The 14,373-nt window shown below is 38.5% G+C and overlaps 1 protein-coding gene across 5 annotated transcripts in view; it reads left to right on the top strand.

Moving 5' to 3' along the window:
- Positions 1-14,373, top strand: part of LOC121635895 (plasma membrane calcium-transporting ATPase 1-like) — a 115,035-nt gene that overhangs the window by 50,678 nt on the left and 49,984 nt on the right. For all 5 annotated transcript variants that reach the window (XM_041979319.1, XM_041979293.1, XM_041979303.1 and 2 more), the window contains one exon: positions 3,623-4,034. In XM_041979319.1, coding sequence (XP_041835253.1) covers positions 3,839-4,034 — 196 coding nt within the window. In that variant the 5' untranslated portion in view covers positions 3,623-3,838. The remainder of the gene's footprint in view (positions 1-3,622; positions 4,035-14,373) is intronic.

Raw genomic sequence — 14,373 nt, 5'->3', positions numbered from 1 at the left:
CATGTTTGACTTCTTTAGTGGAAGTGTTTTAAGTAAAACAGCCAGAAACACTCAGGCACATGACAGGGAAGGAAGTGTGTGTGTTTGTGTGCGTGCGTGCGTGAACAGGTCTGCCATTATGGTCTAATGACAGGAATGCCTACATTAGGACTGGGTTGGGTGTGGTAGTGTATTGGCTGTTGGATGTGTGTATGATATGGGTTTGCCATCTTAGGTACTTTACAATTTGATTTGATTACTATTCAGGGTGCTTTGATTTGATTATTAAACAATTTTCAGGATTTTCAATGCATCTTTTTTCCCCATTCAGGATTTTTTTTTTCCCTCACTCTGTGGTTTGTTCATATTTTTAAATCAATTCCGTATCTAATCCTGTAGCCTGGGCTGGGAACACATGAGGTGCTGTTGCGTGTTTGTAGTATTTCTATCATATCGTATTTTATTTTGTATTTTATTTTTGATATAAACAACTAAGATATGCACTTAGACTTGTCCAGGCCCTGTCCGTTCTCATTTTCATAAAAACAAAAATGTTGCCAAACTGACAAAACTCTTCCTGCTTTTGTTTGGCTCCTTCTTTGTCTTCTTTGTGAACAACGTAGAGCTGGGTATCATCACTAATTTCCTGAATCAATTCAATTTACAACAGCATATTTCAATTAGATTTCAATTAAATTTGATTTGATATCGATTCATTTACAGCTAATTGTGTTACACCACCTATTTTTTCATGAATATTACAAACATTCTTAGATAACACATCTACATGTACATACAGTACCATAACAATAGCGTTCCATCAGATTCAGAGCCAGAAATGCAGCGTGGGGGACAAAACAAACACTCAGGACAGAAAAAAGTTAAACTGTTTAATTTAGTCACTCTAAACATTCTTAAAGTTCAGATATCAGATAACGTGTTGATGTTAGTAAAACATACAAAAAATAATGGATCACTTTTAGCTGTTATACGACTAAGCCGTAATACTCCAGCTTCTCCACACTGCTTGACATGCACTCTGTCCCATGGAAATGGGATCGCCTGTGTGTGCACAGCACACGCGTCTGTGTGTGTACGCTCACTGCCGTGGACACAGAGCAGGCGCAGCTACGACATGCTGCCATGGAAAAATGTTGGATTTATTTCAAAGTACATACGTGCATGATGACATCACTCCCTACTGTGGAACTTGGTGGTCTTGGCGTTAGATGCTAACGTGAGCGGTAATACACAGCCAAATACTGGATTACAGGTAAACGTTATCCACACTGGTGAATAACAACATCTGAGTTTGACATTATCCCGGCAAGACAAACTTATTTTGGGCAGAGGCGACACATGAAACCAGTTGTGTGTGTGTATATGCTAAGATCTCGCTGAGAGTAGAGAGGATGTATAAAAAAAAGTTGATCTCCAAGTTTTATGAATCGATATTGGATTAATTCAAATCGATTTTTTTTTTCAGCCCTAGCTGATCCAAAATAACCATACTCTTTAATCAAAGTGGTATATGATAAGCTAGTCTTTGAAGATTTGTTGATCTCTGCAAAAGAACAAATAAACTAAAAACAGCCAGTTCTTTTGTTAATGCAAGTCTGAAAAGGTGGCTTAGACATCTGTATTTATTTGAAATTTTCCAATTAAATCATTTTAATTGTTTTGAACATTTGCCAAAGTAACAAAATGTTCACAGCATGTTTTTTTCTTAGACAATCAAAAATCACAAATATATCTATAAAATGTGAATTTCTGAGGGTTTACCACCTGTGAAGGACATTGCTACAAACACTTGATCAACCATGTGCTGGGCTGATTCAATGTGTCGGAGAGAAATATAATTTTTTTTATGTATTTTTATTTTGTTTTTGTTTTTATTATATTTCATCCCAATGCAAACTCCCTCACTGGGGTTTCCTGTTATAAAAGTTACAGTGATGATGTAATGAAGCTCCATCTGCGAGCCTGGCTCTGAACACACAGGGAGTAGGCTGAAGCAGCCAATATTACACACAGCGTCTGAGCAGAGCTTTAAAATAACTGTCTGCTGCTGCTCAGGTCACCTGTATTACAACAGGACACCTGACCCCAGCATCAGTAGCACTGCTTCTAGCAGTGTGTTTTTGTGTGTGTGTTTCTATCTCCAGATCACTAACTGCTTAAAATAAAGTAGAGGACTGTCTTTGATGTGCTCTTACATGATCTTCACAGATAAAGAACCAGTGGTTATCTTGAGTGTTCATATACAGCTTTTCCAGCACTGTTGGTTTAATTATTGTATCTAATCTTAGTTCGATTTGTATGCGCTATGATAATGTTTATTGTCATATTTTGTGGTTTTAAAATTTGTTCCTTCATCAGAGGGTGCTTAGCCTGTTGTTGTTAACCTAATTGTTGTGTGATTAAACACTTGAACTGAGTGTTTACTGAGTATGTACTGAGGTGCTGCTGATGATAGTATTTCAGGTTGTGAATTACAGTATGACTCCACATTAAATGAGGAAAAAGAAAATATCCTGTTTTTAATGTTAAATGTGATTTCTATTCCATAATCATAAACCCAGGAGATGTTTCAGTGATGGCAGACATTTACCAATCATAAGTCCCAGAGGAGCAATAAAATACTGATAATCGTTTTCTATTCTAAGGATATAACCTCTGTGATTCAAGGAGACTCTTTTATGATCTGAGATGAGAAACTCTTCTAATTGGCTAAATTGCTCTCTTTGCTGCTAATTAAAAGGAGAGGGAAAAAGGAGTCCTGAACTGATTTATGTACTGATGTTGTTCCTTTTGTGCTCAGAATATTTTTAGTCTATAGGTGTGTCCCAATTCAGGGTCTGCACACTTCGAAGTGCAAATTCGTCAGCCGCATACGTCATTGTGGTGCGCGAAGTACTGTCGCAATTCACAGAATTTGAAGGACCCTCCGAATCCACCCTTCAAATATGCACTTTGTTTGGCCCCGAACGAAGGATGCTGGTGTTGCATCCTTAGCGGCTTCTTTTCTCCCAGAATTCATTGCGCACAAGACGGTAGCGAATCAGCAACTGAGCTCAGAAGAGTACGTTTTAGGTTTTTAGTCTTTTAAAAAAATATATATAAACTACACTTTAGTAGAAACGTTACAAAACCAAGTACTTTAAAGGCATGTTTGTTAAATGGTGACATTAAAATTCTGTAATATTTCATATTCGTGGATTTTTAAGGGGTTAATGACGTGTGTACCGGCTGGAAAACAACCTGAGCCACAGAAAGTGATGGACTTCGGAGTGTGTAGACTACGGAGGACACTCTGAACTGGGACACACCTTATATCTGATTTCTAGGAAGGTTTAAACAGTTGCCTTTCTCTCTGGGTACTCCAGCTTCCTCCCACCGTCCAAAGGCATGCGTGTTGGGTTAATTGTTCACTCTAAATTCTCCCTAGGGAGAGAGTTTGAGTGTGAGTGGTTGTTTGTTTCTCTGTGTTGGCCCTGCGATGGACTGGTGACCTGTTCAGGGTGTACCCTGCTTCTCACCTGCTAAATACTGGGTTAGGCTTCCCCGCAACCCTTAATGGGCGGTATAGATAATGGATGGATCTGATTTCTGAAAATTGTTCCTGTTTTCTTTTTCTCTACAGTGTGAAGCCAACAGAACATGTTTTCTCCCCTGTTTCCATGGTGATCAAGAGGAGCATGCACCTCCAGGTCAGGAGTTAACCACAGCGTTTGGCTCCTCCACCTGCCTTCTGTGAGAACTACACTACCCACAATCCTCTGAGAATTGACCCAGTCAACATTCAGACCACTTCAACAAAGACACTCAGTGGAAAAACGCTGCTGTGAAGACGACCAACATGGCCAACAATACAGTGGACCATCCTCCAGGAAATTCGGTTGCTGAAGGTAACCATGACGGGGACTTTGGGTTGACCTTGGAGGAGCTGAGGGCTCTCATGGAGCTGCGAAGTGCCGAGGCTGTCAACAAGGTCCGGAATGATTATGGAGATGTGCAGGGCATATGTCGCCGCCTGAAGACATCACCAATAGAGGGTAAGATTCACCTTTGGTACCAAATCAAACTGTTGTAATTTCTAACAAGACTTACTAATCAAAAGCAAATACACAGCCACGCCATAATAAGTCAACTTCAGTAATATGACCAGGTGAAAGGTCAACAACTTCCACCACCATGTTATGGAAATAAAGCAGTTTTGCAGATCTTGTGCTGTTTTTGTTTTCTGGTTGTAAGTGGTGCCACCATGATATATATATATATACATATATATATATATATATATACATATATATATACATATATATATGCATTGTATAAGGTTCAGTCCGATTATTGACATCTGTCAGTGTTTCTTGCTTTGTATGTGATTAATGCGACTGTAGAGATTTGTGGTGTTGCCTTGCGGTGCTGCAACCAGGGCAAAACACGCTTTACTATGCAACTCATGCTGTTTCTCATCGTCTCACTTAAATCCAAAATACTTCCACATCGCTGCCAAATGCAAACCTGTTTTGGGTACGAGTTCGGTTCGGGGGAGGGGGTGACTTGCCATTGCCGCTTGGGTTTTCATTTCAACCTCCTTCCTGCAGACTTTCCTCTGCTTTAACTCACGCTCACTCTTTCCTATACACTGGCCTGCAGGCGGCTTCCTCCACTGAATCATGTGTTGTAATGGCGCTTTACCACTGGTTGAGGGAGGAGGCAACGGCAGCGCTGTGTTTGGGGACACTTGAAAATATCCGCGAGGAAATTAGGAGCGTTTGTTTGTGATACAGCTTGTGATCTAAAATGCTTTGGAATTGCTGTGTGTAGAACTTCGATCACGCCTATGTGTGAATCGAGATTGTGGTCTTTTTAATCATCTATTGTGCAGCCCTAGGTGGGTGTATAAAATTCCAATAATTCAATTTGAAAATATTCTGTTTGCTATTATAAGAATTTTTTGGGCTCTAGAGGCCTTTATTGGACAGTTACGTGAAAGATAAGGGGATCAGAGAAAGTGTGGGTGACATGCTGCTAAGGACCAGGATTCAAACCTGCGGTGAGGAGCTGTTCTCTCTAGAGCCCAACCAAAACGTTTTTTTGAGGCCGATGCCAATTCTGATATTTGGCAGAAAAAAAATTCCAATAACCAGTTACTCGACTGATTAATTTAACAAATATGTATAAATAAAACAAGTTATATTTTATTTATTTTATTTTAAATTTGCGTTATGAATTTTTCTTTCTATGAAGCATGCAATAATATAGCTACCAATTGTACAAATAAACCTATCTGTAGATTTAGACCATAGATGTAGCCTATTCTATAAATAAGCAATATAATGAGTGAAGTTACTGGCAAAACATTATTTATGCAGCCCACTGATGACATTTAATGTTAAATCACATTTTCTTTACTCCCTTATTTTCTTGGCCATGAAGTCACAACTCAATATGAACCAAAATAAAAACTCTTTTCTCAGATGTGAACACATGTCATCTTTAACAGAGTTGCATTTTAAACATATAATGGCTTAAAATAATCTGGCACTTGCATTACTCCACAACAACACACAGTAAGTTTCTCTTACCGCCTGAGTCATGTTGTAGTACTTTCTGACAAAGTAAAATTAAGAGTGACATGACATCAAGACAGGTGCTAAAGACAGACAGTAATAGTCATCATTTTACCTTTGCCCCCTCCCCTCTGTGTTCACATCGCTCCTCCTTAAATCATCTCAACACGCAGTGGATGGAGTGATAACTGTCTTTCTGTGCCCTCAAATATTTTGTACACTTACAGTATTTCTGCAGTTACATGCTGGGTTGGCATGACCACAGTGATGTTGTTGCTAACACAAACACACAGAGAATAAGCTAGGCTAGCACAACTTTAGCAATGAAGCGTAAATGAAAAGCATGACAGACGCAACAAGGCACGGGTCATTGTCATGACACATGATCAATCGGTAGGGCTCTAGTTGCCTCTGTATATGAACTGGTTGTTTTCTTTGGTTTTTTTTTTCCTGCCGATTGTCTTCAGGACATCCTAGGTGAAATTCTTTTTGCACTATAACTGATTTGATTAGTAAGTTGTTTGCAGCCCCCAGGTTCTTTTTATCAGTTTGGGTTGTTGATTAAATATCTGTTTACAATACAGTTGTACATCATCAACCAAAGCCCTTGGGAATTATATGTGGTCGCAGTGCTTTAGCTGCTTTAGTGCTTTAGCTGCTCCAGAGCAGAGCAGACCTCATGCTGATGCTGAACTCCTGCTCTCTGAACTTCTCCAGTCCTTGACACTGGTTAATCTGTTGCTCTCTGTGAAGTCAGCACTTAACTTTCAACTCTATGTTGGGATTTTATTACTGAACTGTGACACAGTGGCAAACTAACTCTGCAGGAGACTTCAGTGAAACTGTCCACACCATGAATAATGTGTTTCTTGTGATTCTTGGAAGCAGATAAATGATAAACTGGCTGAGCCATTAGATTAGGTGACATGTTAGAATGGTTGCATTCCTTATTTTGTGGAAAAGATGATTCGTTTGGGTTTCAGTCAGAGCTTGGAGTGAGAGCAGAAAATGGCCGACATGCTGCTGTTTATTTCCCCTCCCTCTCTCATGCTTTGATCCCTCTGTTTAAATGTGTGTGTGTTTTTGTTGCCATCGGTCCATTCCAGGATTGAAATTAGTTCCAGCCCGTTCCCCTAATGGCTCCATAGATCATTGCTCTGTTCCATTTAGTGATCAGAGGACATTTGTAGTCGCATCCTCCATGTTAGAAATGACTCATTTTAATGAAGTAAGTGTAATTATATTTTCACTGCAGATGGTGGGGGTGGGGGGCTGAATGTAAGATTCAGGGCAAACAAACAAATTGAGACTGTCAGCATGTTAAGTGTCAATCCATATAAAATGTCCTGTTTGTCTACCTGTGACAGAAAATCCTAAAGTGTCGTAATTTTCTGAAGTTACTCCACCGATTCATTTTGTGAGTAAAGATTTTAATCTTGGATGAGACAGGTTTTTAACTGAAAGCAGAGGCTGTAAAACTTTGACTTTAAGTCTTAACCTTTAAACAGGCTGCAAAACACTGGATGTCTCGCATTTAAAATTAATAGTTTTGGTCCTTTTGAACCTAGACATGACCATATTTAGACACAAAGGTGGATGTGGTGATGAATCCTTCTCTAAAATATGACCAGGCTTTTATACCTTCAGAGTTTGTTTTGTGAATTTTTCTGGAATAGAAAAATTGCCTCCTGCTAAAGGAACCTGAATGGGAGGTCTTTCAGAGCCATCTGGCTACACCAGGATGATTCACAGCTTTTTGGCTGGTTTACATTTGCTGGCAGAGCATTTAATTAGATTAATTTATACTTTATATTTATCTGTTTGCATCGGTTCATTTTTCTGTCTCATCCTGCCAGCATTTATTACGGATGTGTAGGGCTTCGGTGCCGATTAGCAGACAGTGTTGTAGAGGGTTTTCCTGTGGTATCAGATGGGACTGAATTTCAATATTTTATGAAGACGTTACATCAAAGTCCAAAAATTGCGACCATGATGGGCTTAAACTGGATTTTTCCCTGCTGCATAACATGATATGTTTATTATAAGTGATAGTCAAACAGCTTTAGAAAAATATCTGACACACCTTTCAGAAAATGTCTGTTGTTTTGCAGCTGCTTTTTAAGTGATTAGTGTCGGACTGAGATTATCTTAGTGGCCAGCATACTTCAACTAAAGCCACTGTGGGCTTCACCAGTTCTTTTACTTTAATGAAGCGCTTCAGCTGGAGGAGGTGTTGGGTTTAAATTAGTTTTTTTTTTTTTTTTTTTAATACAGGTGAGTCCTTCCAGCTTTTTGTAAAGACTATTTAAATGTGTAGGAAAAGTCCCCAGAAGAAATATCGATCAGTGTTATTGAAAATTATATTGAATGATACCAAAAATTTCATACATGAAATTTGACACAGGGTTCATGAGCTTGTGTAAAGGGTCAGTATTGGCCTCGACATCAAACTGAAACTGAGGTGAATTGTGTTTCTCACTGGTTCTGCTCTGGCCTCCAGTCTGTTTAAATGTGTGAGGTGTGTAACAACTAATGATCACGTCTAATGTTCATATGTCTGTAAAATCAGCTGCTGAGTGGACACTGAGACGGCTGTTAGCCTCCCGGGTTAAACATCAAACACCCACGAGTTGCAGCTGTGCATCCTGTCGGTTAATGTGTGTTTATTTATTTGAATTCAGAGGCATGTCATACTGAGAAGACATGTCGCCTCTGGAGAAGAGGGAGAAAGTTTGTGAAATTATTTAGACATTTCCTGCATTACAAACACCTTCATAAAATAAACATACAGGCTTAAAATAAAGGGCTATTTTAGGAATATTGCAATTAGCAACAGATGTTGTCACTACTCTGGCAAGAGAAAGATGGGACAGCGGTGCTTTTATCTCATCACATACAGGAGTTGGACGCTTCAAACAGACCTGAAGCTGGCAGATAAAAACCAATAAATCCTGACTGTTACCATCTACTAATGACATGTTAAATTTGAAACCTAATTGATGTGGATGATACTCACATGTTTGGGGGGAGGGGGTTGGCAACTGCAACAAAGATTTAATTTAGTTTTCAAGAAATGCAGAGAAAACCAGAAAATTCTGCCAGCAGAGAAGCTGAAACTGGAGCCTGATGTTGATTGATGAATGACATGAGCTGTTAATCGATTGTCAAAACGTCTTTCTGATCAGATGTGATTCGTTGTTTTGGGATGATGGCAAGTGTCCCTGTTTGTTGGCATAAAGACAATATGGTGTTTTGATAAACCTTTAGGAAGAGCATCTGTGGAGTTTGTGATGTCACAGATTGGTGTAGATGGTTACAAGACCAACACCAGAAACAAAACTGACACTGAAAAAGACAAAACCCCAACATTTTTATTCAAATTCCTGAAATGTACTCCTTTAGAAACAGTCACGAAGACATGCATTGACCTAACACCTTATCAGTACACACATCAACACACACACACATACACATAGGCACTGTATATGGGTTCAGCATTTTTTCTTCCTGCTGGTGTATCAGATCTATTTAAGTTCTGCGGTGCATGAAGTCAGCAACTAGTCTGAGATCCGGTTCCAGCTGCATGATCCATGTCCTATTCACTCAGGGAAACACACATGCATACACACGCACACACACACGGCCTCAGGACATCCATGTCTCCTCCAGTTTAAGTATAAAGCTTCTCTGAGCCATCAGAGGGAGAAACACTAGCTACGTTTTAATGGAAAGTATTTAATCTGACCAATTGAAATCAATCTGATTGAAGATTCTAGCTGACATGTTTACATGGACTCTAGATAAAGTGATCCGATCAGTTGTATTTACATGACAGACAGCTTTAATACGACTGTAACTAGGGCTCGACCGATATTGATTTTTTTTAGGCTGATATTGATTCCGATATTTCTTAAAAAAAAAAAATCTGATTATCTTCATTGTTGGTTCATTAACGCTTACACCAACAAAAATATGAATTACATGCAGAACATTTTACTGTTTCACAATATTTTGTCCTCATATGTTTAACTTTACAACAGAAGAATTTCCAGAAACATGCAGCCAAGCATGAAATAACTGGGAAGTTAAAATATATGACCTTAAAAAGTCAATTTATAAATGAATTGTATAAATGAATGCTGAATTAATTAAATACATCTTGTTTCGTACTTCTTTTGTACAAATTAGAAACGTAGAAAATAAAACGTGCTCCATGTAAATGTAGCAACTGAGACCTTCAACATTTTGCCATTCTTTCAGTTTTCCTCTCTCAAATCTGTATAATTAAATACAATTGGACATCTGTTTATTTTTCTTTCTACAATTTTCTGACCATAATCTATCTTAAAAAGAACATAAATAGTAGTGCTGGGCATCTTAACGCATTAATCGCGTGTTAACATAAAGCTTTATTAATGCAACGCTTTATTAACGCAACGCTTTATTAATGCCGTTAATTTCTTAAGAAACATGGCGTCCCTGCTGCAGCAGTGTGTCTGATGTAAGCAGGAGAGAGCGGGTTTATTATGAAGAGACTTTTTCTGTCTGGAACTTAAGAAAGAAGAAAAACCAATGTTTCTCTTTGTCAAAACCCATGCAGATGGCAGAACATCGTGATTTTTGGAAGGGAAACTGCTTCAAAACACGATGAGAAACTTTTTATTTATTATTAATTTTTTTTTAATAAATTCGGTTTTAATTCATGCAAGACAGTAAAGGTATGACATGCTTTCTGATTTTTACAAACGTAAAGCATAAATCGGGCCTTCTTCTGCTTCTGGTTCGGTGAATCTTGGTCATATTAAGATGAAACTTCTAGCTGTGGAATCTGTGAGATGTGAGCTTTCAGTAGAGGAGCCGTTTGGTCGTGTTCATGCCGTCGGGTGGACACGGGGAGACATCATCTGTGTTTACATATTTTTCAGACTTTATGTAGCTGGTCTTAGATTATTTGTTGTCTTAACTGTGTGTGTGGTCATAGAAATGGTTTTGCTGAGATTCTGGACTTTCTGTGGATACCACACATGTTTAGTTACACATCTGACGCTACACCCGGAAAAGAGATGTTAACCCCTTAACTCCCGGTAGCGGAGGCTGCAGGTGCAGTCAAGCTAAAAATGAAAGTTTAGAGAATTTATAGGCCAAAAATCTGGATAATGAAGCACTGAAGGTGCATGGATGGAAGTTATTGTGCATATTGTGAATATTTCTCTCTCCTCACCATCTAGAAGCTGTGAGATTCTAATCCTGCTTTCTGTCTGTTCACCTGATGCTGATATTCATCACATATTGTTCCTTCTGTGTTTAGAAGGAAGCAGCTTCACAGCTTTAAATTCATCCTGCTGACTTTTTACCTTTTAGTTAGTAAATCCTGAACATTTCATCCTTCTTTCTCATAAATATTTGATTTTATAAATATATATGAAGAAATATTTTAACTGTTGTTGTTGTTAAAGAGAAAACTGCTGGTAAATTTGTTCATGTGTTTAGTCCAGGGGTCTGCAGCCTTTCCAATCCAAAGAGCCATTTTCCCCTCAGCCAGCTAAATAAAACTCCTTTAGAGACGCAAATGTTACGAGACTTTTCAAAAAGGCAATGTTATATATATTTTTTATTGAAGAGCCACCATAGGATGTTTATTTTTGAGGAACCACATTTTTATTTCCGTTTTTAGGTTTTAAAATAAAGAAAAATATAAAACCTTTATAAAAAGAGGATAAACAGACTTTTTTTCTAAGGAATGTAGATATTTGTGGAAAATTATGTAAAAGAAAAAAAAAGCAGTAAATAGCTGTAGGCCTTCTTTTAAAGGAAAGAGACATTTTGTGCGTAACAATGGATTAATCTCAGCATGTCATGCGATTAATCGCGATTAAAAATTTAATTCGTTGCCCAGCACTAATAAATAGACAAACCAATAAAATATGTAATTTATCATTTTATAATGGTCAGAGTTTATTTGAAAAAGTAAAAACCTGTGGATGTATGAAGTTCAATGTCCATAGCGTTTTAGAAAAGAGGTTATTAAAGGCAGGTTTATTTCCTGTAGACACCAGTCTGCAGGCCTGAGCTCATCCTCCACCTTGTGTGCTCTCCTTCAGTAAATAAGGCTTTTCTGTTAAATCTGACATTCTTTTAGAAACAATAACCATCCTCCTCTTCAGTTATCAGAAACATGGCTGAAAACCGCAACAGAGCTTATTTAAACTAGATGATGTTGACACCGACACTTCTGTTGGTCATAAACTTCTTAAATCTTATTTTACTTTTATTATAGCATCTGTTTCCTTCATATCCTGTCACGATTTAGTTGAATACATCAGTTATAATGTGAACCAGGCTTTTATCTTTATTTGTTTCAATGTTAAAATAAGTCAGATAAATAAACTTCATACAGATATCTGGCTCCATCACAGAGATCGACAGATTTCAGATGAGGTGTCACATCAAGCCATAGTGGGAAGAAGTGAACGAGAGAACTAGAAACTTAGAAAGTTGAGAAATAAAACATCTATAACTTATTAGACTAGTAGTGGGACTGATAATTCATTCATTTATTCTCTGTACTGCTTAGTCCATTACTGGTTGCGGGTAAGCTGGAGCCTATCCCAACATTAACAGGTGAGAGGCAGGGTGCACCCTGGACAGGTCACCAGTCCATCGCAGGGTGGGACATATAATATTAAAGTAATATTTAAAGGACTCAAGTAGTTTTATTAGAGAACATAATTTCACTCAATCTACCAGTTCATATCCCAAAGTATAATGGGTATATGAAATGGCTTAAAGACATAAACAAATAAAATAGAGTTTGCTGTCATCAATCAATGTGTTATACAACGCGTGTCAGAAATGTCATTATTTTAAGTGTACAGATGTCAGTTGTGGAAGATTTGTTCAGAGGTTTGTTTAAGGACAAGAACTGAAGTAATAAAAAAGATGGCAGCAAAGACAGCTGGTAAATAAAGTGCATAGGTGATGAAGGAAGCAGATCTGACAACACACACATCAGATACACAGACTTTAGTCTTTATTGTACAAGGAGAATGAATGAAAGTGAAAAGTGTGTGTGGGAACACATGAAACGGCATGTTGGCTCAAGAATATTGGGCTGGATTAGACTCCGTTTTGGTCCAGTGAGGTCCATTTCTGATGGAGGCAAGAATTAATAAACATCTGTGACGGCAACATTGTGCAGTGATCCTTTTCTCTTGTTGGAACACCATACATATGCTAGAACCGTAATCTGCATCTCCTTCGGGATCATCTCTACCAGCAAGCTGCTGCCAGACACTAGATGAAACCTGCCATCACAATCATAAAAGTAACCAAGGAAAAAATAAAAGTAAAAAGACAATAACAGATTTGTGTTGCTGAGCCAGTTAAGGTTTTCTGTGATTCTTTTTTCCTTTATTTTAGCATGACAGCAGCTTCAGCATCAGTCCCTGGCATTAAAATGATCAAACCAGACTTTGATCTGAACCACCGTGTGAGGAAACATTGATGATGATGACTTTGACAGCCGGTGTATTTTTAAAACCTCATCATGTTTCCTTTCCAGCTCTGGACCACAGACTTGGTCTGATACTGGTCTGCTTGTAGAGAGTCCCATTAAAACACACTCCAATGTGGTGGAGTAGTGACTCACTGTGAAACTTCTGTGGTTAATTCAAAGCTAACAATCTTGCCTGAATGAATCTTTCTGCTCATCCCTTTGCTCCATCTCACATTAGCACTTTGAACTTTGCCTCATAATTGTCACATAAGGTTGTTTCCTCGTTCTCTCATCACAGCACACGTAGTTTCACTGTTTTTTATTTTCTGCTCAGCACCACCCCGATCCCTCCTATCACCTCTTCTCATATAAGCTGCTTTCATTTTTCCTTACAACCTCCACCTTTTTTCTCCGTCTTTCTCCTTTATTCACCTCTCATTAATCATCCCTGACCCATTCTCATCTCTTTTTAGGTATCCTCATACCACCTCATTTTATTTAATTTCAAATCAACCAAATGTCATCTCACCTGCCACACCTCATGTCCTCTTTCATCTGTTTGTTTGGCTTCTTCTCATCTCTGATCCCTTTAGCGTCCTTGTGTTAGCTTTAAGTCTTAATTCTCTAAATGATCAGAACATAATGATCAGAGTGAGAACACAAGAAGGAGTAATGAAAACGTATGAAGACGGAAATCTGTCTGAGCTGATGTACATGTAGACTTACCCCTCATTTCCACCACTGTTTTGTTCTGACCTCCATGGCGCATCAATCCACACCAGGAGCGTGTCAGGTGTGGAGCACCCGTGAGTGCAGTCCGCCAAGCAGGATCTGCAAGATCACGAAATTACAGGAGAATTGGAGAATCGTGTGATTTTCCACTTCCAGGGTAAACGTCGTCCATGATGAAAAGAAAGAGAAAAAAAAACAAAAAACAAAACACTGAGACCCCCAGACCGGTTAAAGATGTAATGTTTTCATGGTTCAGCAGCACAAATCTGCACAGGGGCTTTTATTTTGAAAAATACCCAAAGCTTTGACACTGCTCCCATGTCTGACTTCCTGTCTGCCCCTTTCTAAATTGCGGAGTTTGCTCTGTCAAAAATAGACTTCACGTGTAAATTTAGCAGAGTGCCACGACAAGGCGCTCCTGGGATGCTTCTATTCTATTCTATTCTATTCTATTCTATTCTACAGTCATTTAGCAGATGCTTTTATCCAAAGCAACTTACATTTGAGAGTAAGAACAACACAAGCAAGAATTCAAACAAGACGGGACATCATAATTAAGTGATAGTCAGACTGCTGTGAGTCCAGTTG

Source organism: Melanotaenia boesemani, chromosome 3, assembly GCF_017639745.1.
Source record: "Melanotaenia boesemani isolate fMelBoe1 chromosome 3, fMelBoe1.pri, whole genome shotgun sequence".
Lineage (NCBI taxonomy): Eukaryota > Metazoa > Chordata > Actinopteri > Atheriniformes > Melanotaeniidae > Melanotaenia > Melanotaenia boesemani.
The sequence above is the reverse complement of the archived record's forward strand: the minus strand, read 5'-3'. Positions and strand labels throughout refer to the sequence as shown.